Here is a 20,932-nt window from a genome sequence, read left to right as displayed (position 1 = left end):
TATATATATATATATATATATATTATCCAAAACTTCCTAGAAGTCATGAATAACTGTTCCTAGTATGATGTTAGAAGTATCTTGAGCATCACTGTGACACATTTACTAGGTATCATATTCAGGTTTATTTCTCGAAACAATTTGTTTAGGAATAGGTCCTTTAAGTGTATATAGTTTTACATTTCTCACGAGATTGTCTCTTAAGACATGAACTCATTCATTGAAGTTGTATCTATTGAATGTCATTGTTTCATTAAGTCATTTAAAGAGAAATGACAATTCATGGTTATGAGAGTGGATTATAAATATCTATAAAATTTTAACAACATTCATTTAGTATTTTCAATATGTAATCTTTAATAATTAATACCCCTTTTAGTTTCTAAAAACATTAATTATCAAAGTCTAGGATCCAAGTTGCAAAACAAATAAATGATTAGGTATCCTTTATCCCATTCATCTGAATTCAACCCGGTAGATATCGATTATTAATTATATCTCACCATATAATTCCTAGATTTATGGGATCGCTAATAAAAAATTTAATTAGACATGTTTGATCACATCTATGCATCGGAACTCTCTTGCTTATGTATCCTTTATCACAAGAGATCTCCGATCAAATCATCCAATTTGAAAAACTTCTATAACCGACCTATAACTTGGTTATAGAAATCAAGAAAACACCTCGGCCATCAAAAGATGACAATAGCGGTTAGATATCCTTTATCCCACTAGTGCATACAAGAGACGTGCGAGTGTTCTTTAAAAAAGATTGCATAGATTTGAAGTTTGTAAGGGGTCTTTCATGTTTTTATAAATCTAGTTTAGAAAACATGTTATATCATGGTTATTGCATGCATTCAATAAAACCATGGTATACTTTAAAAAACTTATTTCATGTTAAAATCACATATTTAACAATGTTCTATATATAAAACCCGGTTTTATATAATTGATGCAATCAAAGTTTTAAATTAATAACTAGTATTAAGTTATATTATTTGAGCGTTTTAGAACATTTGGAAACCTTTTAATAAAACTTCATTTTATAAAATAAGGTTTAGAGTTTGATAAGTTTACAAATCTCAATTTTAAATTTATACAATTTTAATCCCGAAATTTTACTAGTTACTAGTTTTAACGATAAAGCTTGTTTTATTGTTAAACTATTTTTAACATCTTATGTTAAAAGATAAATTTCATTAAAACCAAACTCCTCATGATGTTTATTTATGTTCAAATATTATTTTGCATTTGAAAAACGAATTTTATCAACCATAACATAATAATAATAACATAAACATAAAACAACACAAACATGCATAACAATTATAACATATGTACATAAACCAAACCATTAACTAGTAATAATTTCGTGAGTCATCACAAAATTATCAAGTTCATTCTTAAAGGGACATAAAGGACATTTATCTTGTAAAGTCTCCATATGCTCCCATTTGCTTCAACACCTTGTAACAAGTTTATAAAAATAATTTTATAAAGTTTGGGAAACTTTAATAAAATCAATTTTATAAACTTTTGATCTTCAAAATGGCCACCATGTTCATTATTGTTACATTTTTATAAAAATAAACTATTTCTAAAACTAATCTATTACTTATAAAAAAATTAACAAAAGAAAACTATCTATTTAATTATTACATACCATATGACTAACTAAATAATTACAACCATTTTAAATAAATCAACACATGCAACAACATAAAAGGTTCATGGCTAGTTTATGCACATCATACATATTTATATACTCAATAAAAATATAAAACAACTTTTTTTTTTCTAAGACAACTTTTATGACTAAAAAGATGCATGTAAACTTTTGGTCAAAAAATAACAATTATAAACATTTTAAAGTTGTCATGGAAAATATGTATGGATTTTTCTTGCAAAGAGAAAACCATCCATGTTTTCCAAAAACAAAGATTTCATCAACTAAAGAAATAATCTAACTAATCTTGCAAAACCTGACTCTGATACCAATTGTTGGGTTTTTATTCAAAAATCTGGTTTCACAACCGGTAAAAATGACAATGGAAGCTTTAAAAATATTGTTGAATAAAACTAAAACTATTTTACCCACCAAGGATCATTTTGCAAGAGTTAGAAAGATTAAAACAACCATAGAAGAGAAATCATAACAACCTTGTAAGACTTTGATCATCGTGGGAGGTTGGAAGTTGATGAAGGGTGACATGAAATTTTAAAACAAAAGTTCTCTAGAAGTATCCACCAAACAAGAGTAGAACCATCAAAACATGCTAGTACTCACTTGTAATTTGTTGTTCATAAGCCTTTGAAATATATACCAAATATATGTTCAAAGGTGAAGCAACAAAGAGAGTTTTTCAAACATCCAAATGCAAGAGAATGGAGGAGAAGGGAGAGCCTTAATCTAAAATTTTTGGCAGCCCTATATAAGCACAATGCTCTCGGCTTTAGGCTCCAAAAAAAGAAGAAGAATTATGCAAGAACTTGTTTCTAATGCCTTCATACTCTCCCTTATATAAAGGCCAAAAAGCAATGGAAGGCCATAAAACAAAAAAGGAGCATGGGACAGCCTTCTTCCAAGCATGGCATGCACCATTAAACAATTCAAAAGAGAGTCATGTTTGGTCTCTCTTTCAATTTTCGAAAAAAAACATGTCTCAAAGAACACAAAAGTTGTCTCATGGCTAGATATTATATATATATATATATATATATATATATATATATATATATATATATATATATGTATATATATATATGTGTGTGTGTGTGTATGTGTGTTATCTTTATAAAAAAGGCAATCTTATTTATAAAGAATTCTCAACATATATATCTATATAACTAGTCGTATGTAAATATCTTATTGTATATATAAAACTATCTTTTATATATAAATTCTAACTAGATATAAATATGAATATATAAATATCTTATTTTTATATAAACTACATTCTATATAAATTGAACTAGTTTATTAATATATATATATATATATATATATATATATATATATATATATATATATATAGGTCCGGTGATGACTCAAAAAATGGTGAGGACTGCGAGGACAATTCTCCACCGCCTATTTCATCAAGTACATAAACGTCAAACTCAATACTTGTGCGTAATGTGTTCACATATTATCCACGCCCGTGGTAATTAATACAAACTCGATGATTTAACCATATGCGACGAACGTCTATGGAACGTAATTTACGTGAGTTTTTTTATTTTTATTTTTTTAATTTAAAAAAATTCAAATAAAAATTTAAACATATATATACTCGATTTTTAGGTTTTTATTTTTTTTCTAGTTTTTCTTCGTTTTTTTCTAGAATTATTTGAAATGATTTTTTTTTAAATTTTTTCACTTATTTTAATAATTCTTTTACTGTCTTTATTATGTACTCGAAGATTCTAGTGTTTTTTGTTTATTTTTATTTTTATTTTTTGATTTATTTTCTGTTTTTTGATTTTTTAGAACAAAATATAAGTTTGAGTTTTTAATTTTTCATAATTATAAAAGTTTTAAATAATAAAAATATTAAGGATCATAATATTTTCCATTCATACTATTTTTGAATCAAAATATTTTGAATCATAGTATTTTGGATCATATTGTTTTTGAATCGTATAATTTTGGATCGATAATATATTCAATTAAATAAAGTTTTTGTTCCAAAAAAAATGTGGATCATTATATATTTTGGGTCATAATATATATAATTAAACATTATAAAATATTTGAATTTAAATATATTTAGATCAAAACAAATAAAGGATCATAAACAAGTTGAATTAAAAGTTTTTTTTTTGAATCATAAATATTTTAAATCGTCACATTTTGGATCATATTATGTTCAATATTTTTCTAAAAAAACTAATATTTCTTAAATTAAAAATAAACACTTGAAAAACTTATTTTTAAAAAATTCTTGTAACATCCCAAAAATCATAGGTAAAAATTTCATTTCTAATTCAACAAAAACCATCAAATAATCATGTCAAACCATCCAAAAGTATGTCATAGTAAAATAGTTATCAGAGTACAATTTCCAAAATCATAAAAGTGTGGAAAACATAAGTGGATGCGCTACGATCAAGTCGAACCCTTCCCATTCAAACTGGATGTACCTGAAACATAAACTTAAACCGTAAGCACAAAGCTTACTGGGTTTCCCAAATACCACATACCATACATCATACATACATATCATAGCAAAACATGCACGAGTCTATTTTACCCCTTAGTACTTTCCGACTCTATGAGTCCCTTCCGACTCGCTGAGTCCCATCCGACTCCTTAAGTCCTTGAGTCCCTTATGATTCCTTGAATCCCTTTTGACTCCTTCAATATCTTTCAACTGGTATGATTCTATTTCACCCCTACAACTAAGCATACAGTCATACCAGCAAAAGTCATAAAGACAACAAACACATACAGACATATCAGTAAGTGTCACACAGATCACTACTATCCTACTATATAATCCAGTGGGCCGACATTGGTGCCTTCGACCTACAAATACATTGAGGAGACTCACCTCAATCTGAAGACAGATGGACCACACTCTCAGGATGCTGCTACCACGGTTCCTCACACTGAACATTCAAAATTAACCATAATAAATAATCAGAGTAATAACCAACGAAAGGTCCAAATTACAATCTAACATGCTAAGGGGGTAAAAGACCATTTTTCCCTTTCTCATAATGGTACCCTCAACCCATGGCCCAAGCCCAAAAGATCTAAGGCCCAACAATGACCCAAAAGACTTAAAGTCCAAGAAGGTTCCTCGTGAGTATGCTAAGTGTACCACCTAATTACGCCCGACGTACGGGTTACACAACAAAGGAAAATTGGGGCTCAAACGCGCTATGTTGGGCATACGCCTTTGTAGCACCTGGTTCCTGTTATGTAAAATTTACCTAAGTACTTTGCATTTTTAGCCTTGTACTCGGTGAGTTGTAGGCCCGAATCGCCGAGTAGAGCCGGGTTATGGAACACGTTTAAGTTGGTGACTCGGCGAGTCCCTGCTATCTGATGAAACCCTAATTTCAAGGGTTTGCACCCTATTTAAACCATCATATGCGCCCCAAGCTCTCCCCCTTCACCCTCAGAGCTCCCTATATCGTCCTAACCTCGTTCCTTGTGAGATCGAAGTGCTTTGGTGTGAGTTCTTGAAGATTTTGAGAGAAAAAGGAGAGTAGATCAAAAAGAGAAGAAGGAGGTCAGACATCTTGGTGTAATTTCAGAGATTCCTTGAGGTATAACTCAGTTTCCTTCTGTTTTCATGCTAAGAGTCCCTTAGAGCTCCATTAAAGTCCTTCTTGAGCCATTTCCAATCTTGATTATGAATTAGGGTTTGTGATAAGTTGATTAACCTTTAGATTTAGGCATGATTGAGCTCCAGGAACTCGGATCCACTGCCTTTATGTAGCCATATTGCATGAAAGCCCCAGATCTACTCTTTTAGTGCATTTTGAGCCCTAAAACCTTCATTGGTGTTTATTTACACGTAAAGTTGGAAACTTTACGTGTTAATCAAGCCCTAAGAACCCAGATCTGTGAATGGTATGCACCGGATTCAAGCAGAATCGAGTGTACAGTTCTTGCATGCATGCGACTCGGCGAGTCGTTCTTCTGACTCGGCGAGTCGAGTCGCGAGTCCCTGATTTTCCCCCCTTTTCGTGTATGCTGAGTGGCAGCGAGTCATGGGTGGACTCAGTGAGTCGGAAGCCGGACTCATCCATGGAGGGACTCGGCGAGTCAATGCCCTGACTCGGCGAGTCTAGGGCAATCTTCTTGCCTCAAAAACAGACTCGGCGAGTTGTTCATACAACTCGGCGAGTCTCAGCGTAGAGTGTTCTTCGGGTGAAGATGAACTCGACGAGTTGTTCATACAACTCGGCGAGTAGGATGAAGGGCTTTTGGACATCAGTTTAAAAGGAAAACTCGTCGAGTCAATGCCTAACTCGACGAGTAGAGACGGGATTAAGGACAATCGAATGGATAAGGACTCGGCGAGTCGGGTCAACTGGAAGTTGACTTTGACCTTGACTCTTGGCTTGGTTAGGGGTAAATGGTCATTTTACCCTAAGATCGATTAGCAGTATTCGACTGAGTGTTTGGTGGGAATTACAGCCGGAGGATTTCCGGAGCAGCAGCAGCAGACAGATAGTTCCCACGCAGATCAGCAGCTACTACGAGGTGAGTTACCTTCCAGTAGCGGTGGGTCTATGGCCACAATGCCGACCCACCAGTAGGAGTTGTATGATAGATGATTGTCTCTGTGATATTCATCTAGGGTTGCTACTATCTGTGATATGTTTATATGCTAGTATTATATGATGCTATGTGCTAGTGACAGTAGGAGGAGATAGTCCCCAGATTACCGGTCGATAGGGCCGAAGGGGCAGTCATGCCCAGCCATGCTAGACAGATTATGTGATATGTGTTATGTGGTAGTAGTAAGGGGTGAAATAGTCCCCAGTATCCGGTCGTAAGGACCGAAGGGGAGGCCAGCACCCAGATATGCTAGGCAATATCCGGTCTTAAGGACCGAATGGGAGACCAACACCCAGATATGCTAGTCAGTATCCGGTCGTGAGGACCGAAGGGGAGGCCAGCACCCAGATATGCTAGGCAGTATCCGGTCGAGAGGACCGAAGGGGTAGGTTGGGCACCCAGATATGCTTGGCAATATATGTATGTTATGTGGTTATATGGTATGTGGTACAGTGGGGGAACTCACTAAGCTTTGTGCTTACTGTTTACAGTTTTGGTTTCAGGTACCTCTTCTTCAAAGTGGAAGGAGCTGGCGCGGTAGCGGCACATCGCACACATGCCTTGTACTCCGCACTATGAGATCTTCCTGGGGATTTGTACTCTGATATTATTATGTTTTATAAAATGGTTTCCAGACACGCGATATCTTTTATGAAATGATATGATCGGTGAATGTTTTATTTCAAACGTTTTGCAAAGTATATGTTTTAAAAATGAAATTTTTGGCTTGTATTTTGGGATGTTACAAGTTGGTATCAGAGCCAAAACTCACATTAAGCCAAAACTGACATTAAGCACTCAATGCTTAAGTCCATGCATCCAAAACACATCTCTAGCTCAAGGGAAATGTCCTAAATGATAAAGTCATCAACTTGATGCCTTTGCATGGCTCAAAGAGGCCCAATATGCATTACTAACACTCTAACTTCATGTTGAGACCATTAAATCATGCATGGTTGAATTTAACTTAACCCATCAAGATGCCATTTTTATGATTCCACAACTCCTGAAATACTAAGAAATGACCAATACAAGTTTTGGAGTAACTTCTACTCACAAGAATCAAACCAAGGGACCAAAACATACCAAATAAAATCCCACGTCTAGATCTAAGCTAAGGATTCATAAAGTTTGAAGCTTTATACCTCCGGAAGCTTGCTAAGGTGAAGATAGTGATGGATCTTCAAGCTCCAAGCAAACTAATCCTCCTCCAATGACCTCTTCATTTTCAAGATGCACCCACACACACTAAAACACACACACAAGACTTGATTTATCTAAAAAGGGATTAGGGTTTCGAGATAATACTTTAGGGACAATGGAGGCTAGAAAATGAGAGAAACCTTGGGACATAAGGTGCTTAAATAGGGTCCAAACCCTAAAATTTAGGGTTTGCATTCTGTGTAATTACGCCCAATGTAATATATGTACGCCCAGGGTAGTGGGGTGAATCATCACGATCAATTAAGACTAGTACGCCCAACGTACAAACCTTGTACGCCAACGTACTGGCCAACCCTTTTTCCCATTTTAACTTCCAAAGGCCATAACTTCTGCGTCCCAACTCCGTTTTCGACGTTCTTTATATGCTTGGAAAGGTAATGAAAAGCCATACAATCCTATCAAATCTCCTTCGACTTAAAACCTTCAAAACATGAATCCTTAATTCGAGAAAATGTCTGAAGCATCACTTTTACCATTATACCCTTGGGATCCAAAGCACAAACCGAACTCTTGGATCACATAACCTACATTACCCACATCCAAATTGGTCTAAACCTCTCTTCCAACAAAGCCCGAATCCTTATGATAATTGATATTTGGGTCATTGCCTCGAATTAAGAAACGACTCAAAATAGGGTGTTACAATTCTTTTTATAAAGTTACTAGTATAGTAAGTAGAAATATCTCTTAAAATTTCATGAGTTTTGGAGATTTTTTTCTGGGTTTTTTTTTTTTTATAAAAAAAGAATATTTTTTTTTATAAAATTTTCATGATTGTGCTTATTTTGTAGAGAATATATTTTTTTACTACTATATTTTTTTTACAGAAAATGCCATTAGACGATTTTTTTTGTTTATTTGTTCATTTTGATTTATCTCACCTACCCATTTAAACCAATAAACGTCTAAGATTTGTCATTGCAGTCGTTACGATTTTCCGAGTCCTCATCCGATCCAACTTCTATACATATACACAACCATCAATCCTAGGGCTGACAATTCTCGACACGACCCACGACACGACCCGCGACACGACACGAAGTAAATGGGTTTGGGTTGAGTTTTTCAACCCGCCAACCCGTTTATTAAACGGGTCATATATGGGTTTCTCAAAAAATAAACGGGTTGACCCGCCAACCCGTTTATATACTCAATAAAAAAAAATATTTTATTTTTAAATGTATTTATATATCAAGTATTAATATTATATAATATATACCATTGATTCATAGACCATTTGATTATTTTGACATTTTGACTCGTGGTGGATGGTCTAAGGTCGTAAGTCGTGACCTCTAAGGCTAAGTCTGTAACATGTTTCTATAAATATTTTTAATTTTCATTTGGATGTTTAAGACTTAAATGTCTAAAATTTGGACCCACGAACCCGCTAACCTGTGAATCCGTATAAATAAATGGGTTGGTGGGTCATATATGGGTTTATGTTCCAAACCTGCCAACCCGTGACCTGTATTTTAAATGAGTCGTGTTTGGGTTGGCATATTTTGACCCGCCAACCCGCAACATGCCGACTCGAACACGACACGATTGTCAGACCTAATCAATCCTTCTCATCTTTTATATCTCATTATTTCTCTTTCTCGCCTCCCTACATCATCGCTAGTCCTCCTTGTTTTTTATGTTTCATTGTCTCTCTTATTCAACCCACCATAAATATTATTGAGTTTGTTCATTCGAATGTTTATCAAATATGAATATTTTATTCATCACAAAATTGTTCACGATGTTAAAATGATAATTTTTTTTTTTCATTCAATACATCAATTTAGTAACCTTGTTAGACAATTTTTCATTTGAAACCAAACTCGAGATTTTGAACATCAATTTAGTAACCTTGTTATACAATCTTTCATTTGAAACCAAACTCATTTAGAGATTCTGAATTAACATTTGAATAATTCAATATTAAATCATTCGATTTTTTTAAACAACTCATAATTTTTAGAATTGGGAAAGCAATCTTTATGTTGTACTATATATTTTGTTTCTATGAAATTATGACTATGACTTTGCTCATGACTCATACATAAAAGATGCATATCTCTAAGTCGTTAATATCAAGAAATGTACAATATAAGGTTTATAATAACATATACATATTATTTGCTCACGATATTTATATTACAAGATGATTTTGATTATAATTGTATTACAATATTATTATATAACAGTCAAATCGAATTACATCACCTTCCACTCTTTTCCACTTTGGCACTTTCCATTGCTTTTTGATTGACCGTGTCTTTATTTTATAGGAAGTCATCAATTTTAAAATTTTGAAGTTGTATACTTTTATCAAAATAAGCTTTCCTAAGGTAACCACGTCATCGTAATTATTCATTTTTTTTTTCAGAAATTTTGAAATTATTTTTTAGAACAAAAAAATATATATTTTTTATTTATACAATTAAATGTGTGTGTATTAATTTAGTAGAGATGAGATGATAATCGGTTATAGTTAAATTAGGTTTCAAGAAGCCAATAAGGGGCCCAGATCGAAATCCGCTGAAGCCGCTTATCCACACAAGTAGTGTCACAATCGGTGGTGATCAGACTCTTGCCGTCGTTGCTGTCTTCTGCTAGCTGTCAAACTCACCTCGCCGGAGCACAAGAACCAGAAAACATACCATCTCCGACATGAAAGGTCTCTTCAAGTCAAAACCTAAGACACCGGTTGACCTCGTCCGTCAAACTCGGGATCTCCTCATATACGTCGACAACAATCCCGATAGTCGCGAAAGCAAACGCGAAGATAAGGTTTGGGATCACAATTTTACTCAATTAGGTTAACTTTGTTCGATGCAATATGTTGATATATATTTTATATGCTACTATAAAAAATGATTTCGTTGGCGTAATTTAGTTGAAATTCTGATGATACAGATGTGATTTCCACCTTTGCTATATATAGGCGGGGTTGTGATTTTATTAATGTTGTTAATTTCGTGTTCTTGCTTGTTAATCATTGATTGCGTTATTAATTTTGGATCTTCATTCGGACAATTTTTATAATGCGATATCGCATTGGGGATATAAAGAAGCAGCTGCGTGTAATCTGAAAATTCTTTTCTGATTCGTGTTTTCTGCGTATCTAGTTTCTATTTTTAGATTGATGGTTTAATTTTCCACAAGTTCACTTACTAAATATGTAAGAGTTCTGTTGAATGATTTAATTTTGTTATACATACGGATCAAACTTTCTTAATTGTATAGACATAAAGCTACTTGATCTATTTGATCTTTAATCACATGTTTTGAATTTCCAGTTTGCAGCTCTGAGTAAGCTTCTCCGTGAGCTTAAGCAAATTCTGTATGGGAATAGTGAAGCTGAACCTGTTTCTGAAGCTTGTGCTCAATTGACCCAAGAGTTCTTCAAAGAAAATACACTTCGCTTAGTGATTGTTTGTCTCCCAAAGTTAAACCTAGAAGTAAGCATCTTTCTAGCATAGTTGATCAATCACCAATAATCATGGTTTTTGCATTCTACACTTTTAGGAATGATTATTACACTTTACATATGCATATGATTTCTTCCTGATTCGTCTAATTTTAGTTTCAAACTTGAAATCCTTTCATAGGCTCGCAAAGATGCTACTCAGATTGTTGCAAACCTGCAACGTCAACAAGTTCAGTCACGGTTGATTGCATGTGATTATTTGGAGGCAAACATCGATCTAATGGATATCTTGGCATCAGGGTAAGCATAAGCTTTAGAATTTTACCCTTTTGAAGGTGCTCTCATTTATTTAGTGTTCATGGTTATCTGTATAATCTTTGATGTGTATCTGAGTATAAAATGAATCATGTTTCTGAAAATTTGATTTTTGTTTTCATTTAGTTATGAGAATCCAGATATGGCATTACATTATGGTGCAATGCTGAGAGAATGCATACGTCATCAAAGTGTTGCTAGGTCAGTAAGTCAGTTTACTTGATATCATTAAACAAGATTTCTTCTTCATCCTTCATGTACATATACATAAATATTTTGAGTTTTTATTTTTATTTATTTATTTGTTTTAAAGGTATGTATTGGAGTCTGAGCATATGAAGAAGTTCTTTGACTTTATTCAACTTCCAAATTTCGATATCGCAGCTGATGCTGCAGCAACATTCAAGGTTTTAAAAATTCATTATCTTTTGCACACACACACACACAGTGACACAATTCATTTGTTGTAAAGATTATATATTTACACCCAATTTGGTTTTAAATCATATTAAATGTTGCAGGAACTCTTGACACGACACAAATCAACAGTTGCTGAGTTTCTTTCTAAAAACTATGACTGGGTAACATATACTTTTTAAAATTCATCTTATAAAAAAAACTTAATGCAATTATGGTTTCTGTTGTCAGTTTTTTGCAGAGTACAACTCTAAGCTCCTTGAGTCTCCAAATTACATCACAAGAAGACAAGCTATCAAGGTGTGATTTCTATTTAAATTTTTAGAGATTCAAAAAAAAGATTAAATTTTTAATACTTGGTTTTTCATCTTTTTTTGTTTACCTTTTCAGCTATTGGGAGACATGTTGCTAGATCGCTCAAATTCTGCTGTAATGACACGATACGCAAGTTCAAGAGACAACTTGAGGATCTTGATGAATCTTCTCAGAGTACAATTCTCTCTTTTTATAGGGGGCAAAATGCAAGAAATATCAAATTTTGTTTCTAATTTTTCCTTATTGTAGCATTGTTATGATTATAATGGGTAATTTTTTTAAAGTACAATGTGTAATAAGGAAAAATTAGAATAGGATACATTAAAACTCACGAATCTTATATTATTTTTTAAAAAATGGTTCTGATTTGTGTAGGAGTCGAGCAAGAGCATCCAGATAGAAGCATTTCATGTTTTTAAGGTAACCAAATTTGAACGAATTTTAAAGTATTATTCAATGATTGGTGAAAATTAAAGAAAATTATTTTTTGTTTGACAGTTATTTGCAGCCAATCAGAATAAGCCAGCTGACATTGTGGGCATACTTGTTGCAAATAGGAGCAAGCTTCTTCGACTGTTTGCTGATTTTAAGCCGGATAAAGGTAAGAAAATTAAATTACAAATTTGGTCCCTATGTTTTTACCCAAAATCACAAGTTCAGTCCAAATTTTCAAATTTCTTTCAATGACTGACTGAAGTCGCAATATTGAGTAAAGAACAGGGGCCAAATTTGTAATCTAAAATTGTTTTAGAGTTATTAAAAAAGTAATGAATTGTGAATTTATGATGATGATATGTATAGAGGATGAGCAGTTTGAGGCAGATAAAGCCCAAGTGGTTAGAGAAATTGCTGGGCTTGAACCACGAGACAATTAATTCGGGTATGACGTGGCAATGGCCCAGTGAGATATATATAATTATATATAAGTTATATATTATTTTCACTTTGTTTGATTTAGCATGTGAAATAAACATGTAATGTTAGTAGTATCAAATATTAATATGCGGATGTAGATATATGAAAAAATAATATATATTTTAAAATAAATTGGTGTATTATTAATGAATGTTTTGGCCTGGGATATACATGCGTGCATGCTAGTTAAGAAGTCGGTGTCGTAGTAGATGATGCATCATGTATGTACATTGTATTATTAGTTTTGACTAACATATTTTATACTTCACTTTGTTTGAAAATACTATTTTAATTTGTGAATGGTGACAAAAATACTTGTGTTTATCTTCAACAAAAATTCTAGTATACTTTTTTGGGTTTGGAGGAAACAAGAAAACATGGAAGCATTTGAATTTGTTTATAAGAAATGATGTATATATATGTATTCCTTTTTATTTGCAAAACGGAAAAAAAAAATGATGTATTGTTTGCAAATAGATGACATCGTCAAAATCAAAGAAAGTGATAAAGTAGTGAAGATGAATAGATGATTACAATAAAATCTTACTACTAGATAAGAAACTACGTACATCTAATCAGTGGATAAATGTAAGTATAACTTATATCCTTATCTATTGATTTTGGAGATTAGAGATAAAATGATGACATCTTTCATTTTAATGAGAAATGATGATGTTTGATAATATAATGGTTGTTAGAAAATTATTTCTAATGCCCTGTTTTTGGTCACTTGGTCTTTAAATCATAGAGATTGTCATTTAGACTCGATTTTATAGATTTGGATTGCCAAAACCTTAAGAAAATCATGGATGTTCAAAATTTCAGCATCAACATCGTCAGTATGGTCAGGAAAGTTTAGTCATCATGCTATATGGCACAACAAACAATATAAAGGATTTACATGGCTTAAATAATGGCCTACACGAGCGTGCCAATTTGTACCATGAGAATATATAAGGATTTGAGGAAAACATGTTACGGCCTTAGGTAAGTTTTGTAGTTTGGGTTTAAGAATTAATCTAAGGGTTGGGATAGGGGTGAGCAAACCCGAACCAAGAAACCGAGAAACCGACGAAACCGAAACCGAATCAAAACCGACAGTGTGGGTTTTAAATTTGTAGAAACTGACTTTCCGGGTTCGGTTTCGGTTTTGCCCCCAGAAACCGACCCAACAACCCGAGAAACCGACCCCTCTTTAAAACCGAGAAACCGACCCAGCAAACCCGCAAACCGATGCTTTTTACTGATTATTTTATGTTTATATATATATATTAAAAAAATAATAATAAATAAAAGAAGCTTAGGTGTTTTTTTAATTATTTAACTAATTGTTACATTTCTGGAAAATGGGTTCAAACCCAAAACCCATGGGTTTAAACCCAGAAACTGTAAGTGTATGGGTTGAACCCAAGAAACCGCCCAAACCGATATCGGAAACCGAGAAACCGAACCGACCAGAAACCGACCCTATTGGGTTCTGAAAACCAGAAACCGATCATTTATGGGTTGGGTTGGGTTGGGGTCCAAAACCGACCCATGCACAGCCCTAGGTTGGGATTTGAGATTGCTTTTTGAACTTTAATAGTTTTTTGATAAAAACAATTATTGACTTATTGGTGGTACAAAAACAAGTTTTAAAAACGTGTTTCGATAGATTTTATGGTGAAAAAAAAACTTTATACTTATAAAATGATTAAAAAGGGCATGGAAAGAAAGGAGGGAGATTATAAAATGACTAAAAAGGGCATGGAAGAAGGAGGGAGAAAATGAGGGTGGGAGTTCATTAAGTGCGTTATTGTCATTTTCTGTTTAAAAAACCAAAAACACTTATGCAATACCCATTTTTTTAAAAGAATGAGATGTCTAAGGTTTGCTAATCATCTTCAACCCCACTTTTCGAACTCGAAACTGTAACATCCCAAAAATACTAAGTAAAAATTATGTTTAAAATCAACCAAACCATCAACTACATATTTCAAAAACCATCAAGTATGTCATGGTAGAAAAAAATTATCAGAGTACAATCCCAAAAACCATATATGATCAACTGCTACTACTCCTACTGCTGCGGATACAGATGCTATAACCCACCTATACAACCATACAAAGTACACCCTCAGCTTTCCTTCCAAGGCTAGGGGTTTGACCAAAAGTCAACGCAAGTCAAAGACAAAGTCAACGGCCAAAGTTGACTCTCCACATCATGGCCATCCTTTTCCACGTCGTGGCCCTCAAATGACAAAAACAAACGCATTTTCCTTAGTCGCCAGGCCGTGGCAACCTAGGCCACGTCGTGGGCACTAGGTTCAAAGCATTGTAATGGGAAGTGGCGGAGCATGAGCTTTTGACTTGGGGGGGGGGAGGGAGGGCGAAAGTATAATATGTATAAAAATTGGAGAACAGGGGGTCCAAAGCCTAAATTTTATACGTATTATATTTTTAGGCCTAATATGTATAAAATTTAACAGGCATGGATTACTTATAACCAGAAAAACAGGGGGGGTGCCCCTTCTGGCCCTAAAGAAGCTTATAACACCAAAACCAACTTAAAGGTTGGTGCTTTTTAGACATGAATGTCCAATGCATGTCTTGGACTCAAATTAGGTCAAAATGGGGTTTATGGCCAAAATCTTATGCATGGCTCAATCAACCAACCAAACTTCATATCTAAACCATGAATTACTCCAAATGATCCACAAATTCATAAAGTTGCAACCTTTATGATATATCACCATCCCAACTAACAAGATTAAGAAGAAAATGGGACCAATTCAAGACCTAGCAACCTATAATCAAATAGGTGGAGCCTTGAACACTTACAAGCGTCCATAATCGAGCTAGAAATTGAGATGAGGACTTTCTTGTTGATCCTTGACTTACTCCTTCTTGCTTCTTCCTTCAAAATCTCTCAAAAGCACTCAAGAAAGCTTCTAAATAGAGGAAAAGGAATTAGGGTTTCTTTTGGGTTAAAGAGGGTAGTGGAGGCTGAAGGTGAGCAAACCATAGCCTCCCAATTCCCTTAAATAGGGTGCAAACCCCAGAAAAATAGTGTTTAAGATGTTAGCGATTGCTACGCCGTGGCCTTTCTTGCCACGTCGTGGCGAGTCAAAAGAGACCCACGACCAAAAGATGCCTTGCCACGTCGTGGCGACCCCCAAAATCAAATTTTAAATTAAAATAAAATGTACCTCAAAAACCAGATGTTACAACTCTCCCCCCACTTGAATTAGACTTTGTCCTCGAAGTCCGTTGCTCCAAATATCTTCGGGTAGTGCCTTCATCTCCTCCTCAGTTTCCTAAGTCCACTTTGAGCCTTTTTGGTGCTACAATTGCACCTTCGCCACGTTCACCACCTTGTTTCTTAGGGCCTTGGTCTTCTTATCAAGGATCGTAACCTATCTCTATATGTAGTTCAAGCGCTCGTCCACCTAAATTTCCTCCAACGAGACCACTACGAAATCATCGACCAAGCACTTCCATAAATGAAAGGCATGAAAAATATTGTGAATCTGACTGAGCTCCTTGGGTAGCTCCAAACGATGAACAACCCTGACCACCTGGGCAATCACCCTGAAAGGACCAATATATCTGGGGCCCAGCTTGCCCCGCTTCTTGAACCGGATGACACATTTCCAAGGCGACACCTTCAAGAGTACCATGTCCCCTACCTAAAAATCCAAATCCGATCGGCACTTATCAACATAATTCTTCTACCAGCTCTGCGTGGTCTGCAATCTCCCGCCCACAAGCTGGAACAATTCGGTAGTCCGAAGCACCACCTCCGTGGTACCCATGACTCGATGACCAACCTCGCCCCAACAAATCAGGGTCTGACACTTCCTCCTGTAAAGCATCTCAAAGTAGGTCAATCAATACTAGTGTGGTAGCTGTTGTTGTAAGAAAGCTCGGCCAATGGGAGGTATGTATCCCAGCTACTGCCGAAATCTAGCACGCATGCCCGAAGCATATTCTCCAACGTCTAAATAATCTGCTCACTAAACCCATCAGTCTTATAACACCCCGAAATTTAACCCAAAATTTTCATTTAAAAATTAAGTGATTATTCAATTCACAACTTAAGAAAATCTTAGATAAAACCATTTAACTCAAAATATTTATTAGAGTATCATCAAAAGATAAAATGTGCACAAATCTACCATGGATGAGATGCAATCGAGCCGTGCCCTTCCTTTAATATAAGAAAACCTGAAAACATTTAAACCACAAACCGTAAGCACAAATCTTACTGAGTTTCCCCAAAAAAAATCACATACACCATAACACAAATAAGCATCTATGGGTTATCAGCAACCGTGGAGACTACCCGAAGTCCCAGGGGGCAAACAACACGCCTTGTGGATTATCAGCAACCCTAGAGAATACATGAAGTCTCAACACACAACAATATATATCACGGTATCAACAAATAGACCTAGTTGGTCATCACACACATATATATATATATATATATATATATATATATATATATAACCACACAAGAGAGTATAGTGAGAAGACTTACCTCGCACAAAAGAATGATAAAACTCACACCTGAACCACCGGAACTAGACTTTGCCTATTAATTGCAAAAAATAACCCTAATTAGCAATTGAGGTAATTATCCAAAACCATCTAGTCCCAAGCCAAGTCTAATCCATACTTTATGCAAAAGACCATTTTGCCCCTTCCATGATCAAAACTCTCACAAATTGACCAAAAGTCACACTCGGTCAAAAAGTCAAAGGTTAACTATTTACGCTCAGCGTACCAAGGCTCTACGCTTGGCATAGAGAACAAAGCCTGAAAACGAGCTCCCAGTTGGATACGCTTGGCGTAGTCAGATTTACGCCCGACGTACTCAAACTAAACCCAAGTCTACATTTTTAAGCTATTAATCATTAAGACACTTCACCGGTTCACCCCAACTTCAGATCTGACCCTAAAAGGCATTCTAATCCATAAACTCTGCAACTTTATGCCTTTGCATGGATAAAAAGAGCTCAATCCTAAAACCCTAAATTCTAGCATCACAAAAAACTCCATAACTCATGCATAGATGAAAGGAAAGGATCAAGCTTGCATTTTTATGATACAATGTATTCAAAGACGTCTGAAAGGACAACTCAAATAATCTGGAGTAGTCCATACTTGCAAGCACCAAGGTTTTGGGACAAAAATCTCATAAAACACAAAACTAGTTAGATCTGACAAATGATTCATCATGGTTCCAACTTTATACCTTATGGAGTTGAGAAAAGCAATGTAGGCTATGGATCTACAAGTTGGAGCTTCAAAAATCAACAAGCTTGGACTTCCATTTCTTCCAAAAATGCACCCAAAACAAAAAAAAAATGCTCAATATTTGCTCGGGGGGGGGGGGGGGTACTGTTTCAAGTTAGAGGCTCAAGAGAGGAGGCTGATGTTAGGAAGGACTCAAAGGGGTTAGAATCCTTAAATAGGTCTCAAAACCATGGAAATAGGGTTTTACATTGCAGCAGTACACTCAACATACCATTAGTTACACCAATCGTAACCTCTTAAAAACGCATCTCCCCTCAGCCAGTATGCCCAACGTACTGCCAAACTTCCTTTTCTAGCTTAACTTCAAACAACCATAACTTCTTCGTTTCAACTCCATTTTTGATGATCTTTATATCCACAGAAAAGTATTGACAAACTCTAAAATTCTATCTTCATACTTATGACTAAAAAAAATCTTGAACCAAAATCCTTAATTTATGCAAGAAACTCGAATAATAAGCTTTCCCATTTTACCATGCAACTTCCATTAAACAATCCAAGGTTTAAATCACTTATCATCATCATACACCTCCAATAGAGTCTAAAGTCCATTCCAATAAAGCCTAAGGCCTTTACATGGTCGCATTATAGTCCCCAAATCATGAATTAAGAAACGCCCTCAACGTGATGTTATAAGTCTGCGGATGAAAAACCGTGCTGAAAAGGAAACGACTACCCAACTCCTCATGGAATCTCTTCCAGAACCTGGAAGTGAACCTAAAATCCTGATCTGAAACCATCGAGATTGGAACCCCATGTCGTGCCACAACCTCTCGGATGTAGACATCCGCCAACTTCTTTGCGGAAATGCTCTCCAGAATAGGAATGAAATGTACGCTTAGTTAATCGACCCACGATAACTCAAATCAAATCTACCCCTCATGCGGTATGCAGTAGCTTTGTGATAAAATCCATCATAATATCTTCCCATTTCCAAATGGGAACACCCAATGGCTCCATCTTGTCGTGAGGTTGTTGATGCTCGACCTTGAATTTCCTGCAAGTGAAGCACCTCTCCACATACCAGGCCACATCCCACTTCATGCAAGGCCACCAATAATCAATTCGGAGGTCTCTATACATCTTTATCGCACCTGGATGAATAGAAAACTTTGACTTGTGCATCTCCTCCATCAAAATCTGCCACATACCTTCGAAATATGGAACCCAAAACCTCCGATGAAGGGTCAATAATCCTCGGGTGTCATAATCAAAAGAGGACACATGAACCTCTATATGCTCACTATTTCGGTGTTTCTCTTTCATAGCCTCAACCTGAGCCTCACAAATATACTCCAAGAGTGGGGTAATCACTCTCGTCCTCAGACATACATCCCTGATCGGAGTACCAGTCGCCTTGCGGCTAAGAGCATCGGCCACCACGTTGGCCTTACCAAGGTGATAAAGGATCTCACAATCATAACCCTTCACCACATCAAGCCACATGTGTTGTCTCATGTTCAGATTTGGTTGATCCATCAAATACATCAAACTCTTGTGGTCCGTGTAGATGATACAACGAACCCCATACAAGTATTGACGCCAAATCGTGAGGGAAAAAACCACCGCTCCTAGTTCCAAATCATGAGTGGGATAGTTTGCCTCATGAGGATTTAGCTATCACGAAGCATAAGCAATCAAATGACCCTTTTGCATCAGTACCTCACTCAAACCCACGATCGACACATTAGAGTATACCATAAAATCATCCACACCCTCCAGTAAGGTCAAAATTGGAGCCTCACATAACTTCTATCTCAAATTCTAAAACGTCGCCTGCTGCTCAGGCCCTCAACAAAAAGTAACAGACTTCTTCGTCAACCTGGTCAACGGAACTGTGATCCTAGAGAAATTCTCAATAAATCTCTGGTAATACCCAATTAGGCCAAGGAAATTCCAAATCCCAGATGGAGACCTCAGAACCTCCTGCTACATTACAACTTCGATCTTGTCTGAATTAACCAATATACCCTTATGATTGACAAGGTGCCCCAGCAACTGCACCTCGCTCAACCAGAACTCGCACTTGGAGAATTTGGCATATAGTCACTCCTTCCTCATAGTCTCCAAAACCTCTCGCACACGATCCTCATGTTGCTCCGTGGTCTTAGAATAAACAAAGATATCATTAATAAACACAATGACTGACCGATCCAGCATCGTTATGCAAAGCTTGTTCAAGAGATTCATGAATGCCTCTGGTGCATTGGTGAGTCCAAAAGGCATCACCACGAACTCGTAATGTCCATAACGAGTAGTGAAAGTCATTTTTTGAACATTGTCATCCCTAAATCTCATCTGGTGATAGCCTGAATGCATATCAATCTTGGAGAATCAAGACGTACCCTGCAACTAGTCAAACAAATCGTCAATCCTCGGAAGGCGATAATGGTTCTTCACTGTTAACTTGTTTAACTTCTGATAATCGATGCACATCCTGTGGGAGCCATCCTTCTTCTTCATAAATAAAATCGGTGCTCCCCAGGGTGAAATACTCGGTCTGATGAACCCCTTGTCTAAGAGCTCCTGCAGTTATGTAGACAACTCTTGCATCTCCGGTGGTGCTAACTGATAAGGTGTCTTGGCTATCGGAGCCATACCTGAAACCAGATCAATACGAAACTCTACTTGCCTCTTCGTAGGCACTCCTGGCATGTTCTCCAAGAAAACATTTGAATACTCTCGAACAACCAACACATAATCAATCAACCTCTTTCTCTCCTCCT

The 20,932-nt window shown here is 35.7% G+C and overlaps 1 protein-coding gene across 1 annotated transcript; it reads left to right on the top strand.

The window, feature by feature from the left end:
- Positions 1-9,999: 9,999 nt before the first annotated feature.
- Positions 10,000-13,056, top strand: LOC145062821 (Mo25 family protein). Its single transcript, XM_079010413.1, has 11 exons — positions 10,000-10,303; positions 10,813-10,974; positions 11,125-11,243; positions 11,385-11,459; positions 11,572-11,665; positions 11,780-11,839; positions 11,907-11,975; positions 12,066-12,164; positions 12,366-12,410; positions 12,489-12,591; positions 12,792-13,056. The coding sequence occupies exons 1-11, from the start codon at positions 10,184-10,186 to the stop codon at positions 12,863-12,865; spliced, it is 1,020 nt and encodes a 339-aa protein (XP_078866539.1). The 5' UTR covers positions 10,000-10,183; the 3' UTR covers positions 12,866-13,056.
- Positions 13,057-20,932: the final 7,876 nt, after the last annotated feature.

The sequence above is a fragment of the Lactuca serriola genome, chromosome 7 (assembly GCF_051521515.1).
Source record: "Lactuca serriola cultivar US96UC23 chromosome 7, Lser_US96UC23_V15, whole genome shotgun sequence".
NCBI classification, from domain to species: Eukaryota; Viridiplantae; Streptophyta; class Magnoliopsida; order Asterales; family Asteraceae; genus Lactuca; species Lactuca serriola.
Note: the sequence above shows the minus strand (reverse complement) of the source record. Positions and strands in the feature narration are given on the sequence as shown.

Excerpts from the sequence above, each read along its gene's own strand:
- LOC145062821 (XM_079010413.1), top strand. The coding sequence starts at position 10,184 with ATGAAAGGTCTCTTCAAGTCAAAACCTAAGACACCGGTTGACCTCGTC. Across the intron at positions 11,666-11,779 it reads ATGCTGCAGCAACATTCAAG|GAACTCTTGACACGACACAA; the intron begins GTTTTAAAAATT and ends TAAATGTTGCAG. Across the intron at positions 12,165-12,365 it reads TCTTGATGAATCTTCTCAGA|GAGTCGAGCAAGAGCATCCA; the intron begins GTACAATTCTCT and ends TGATTTGTGTAG.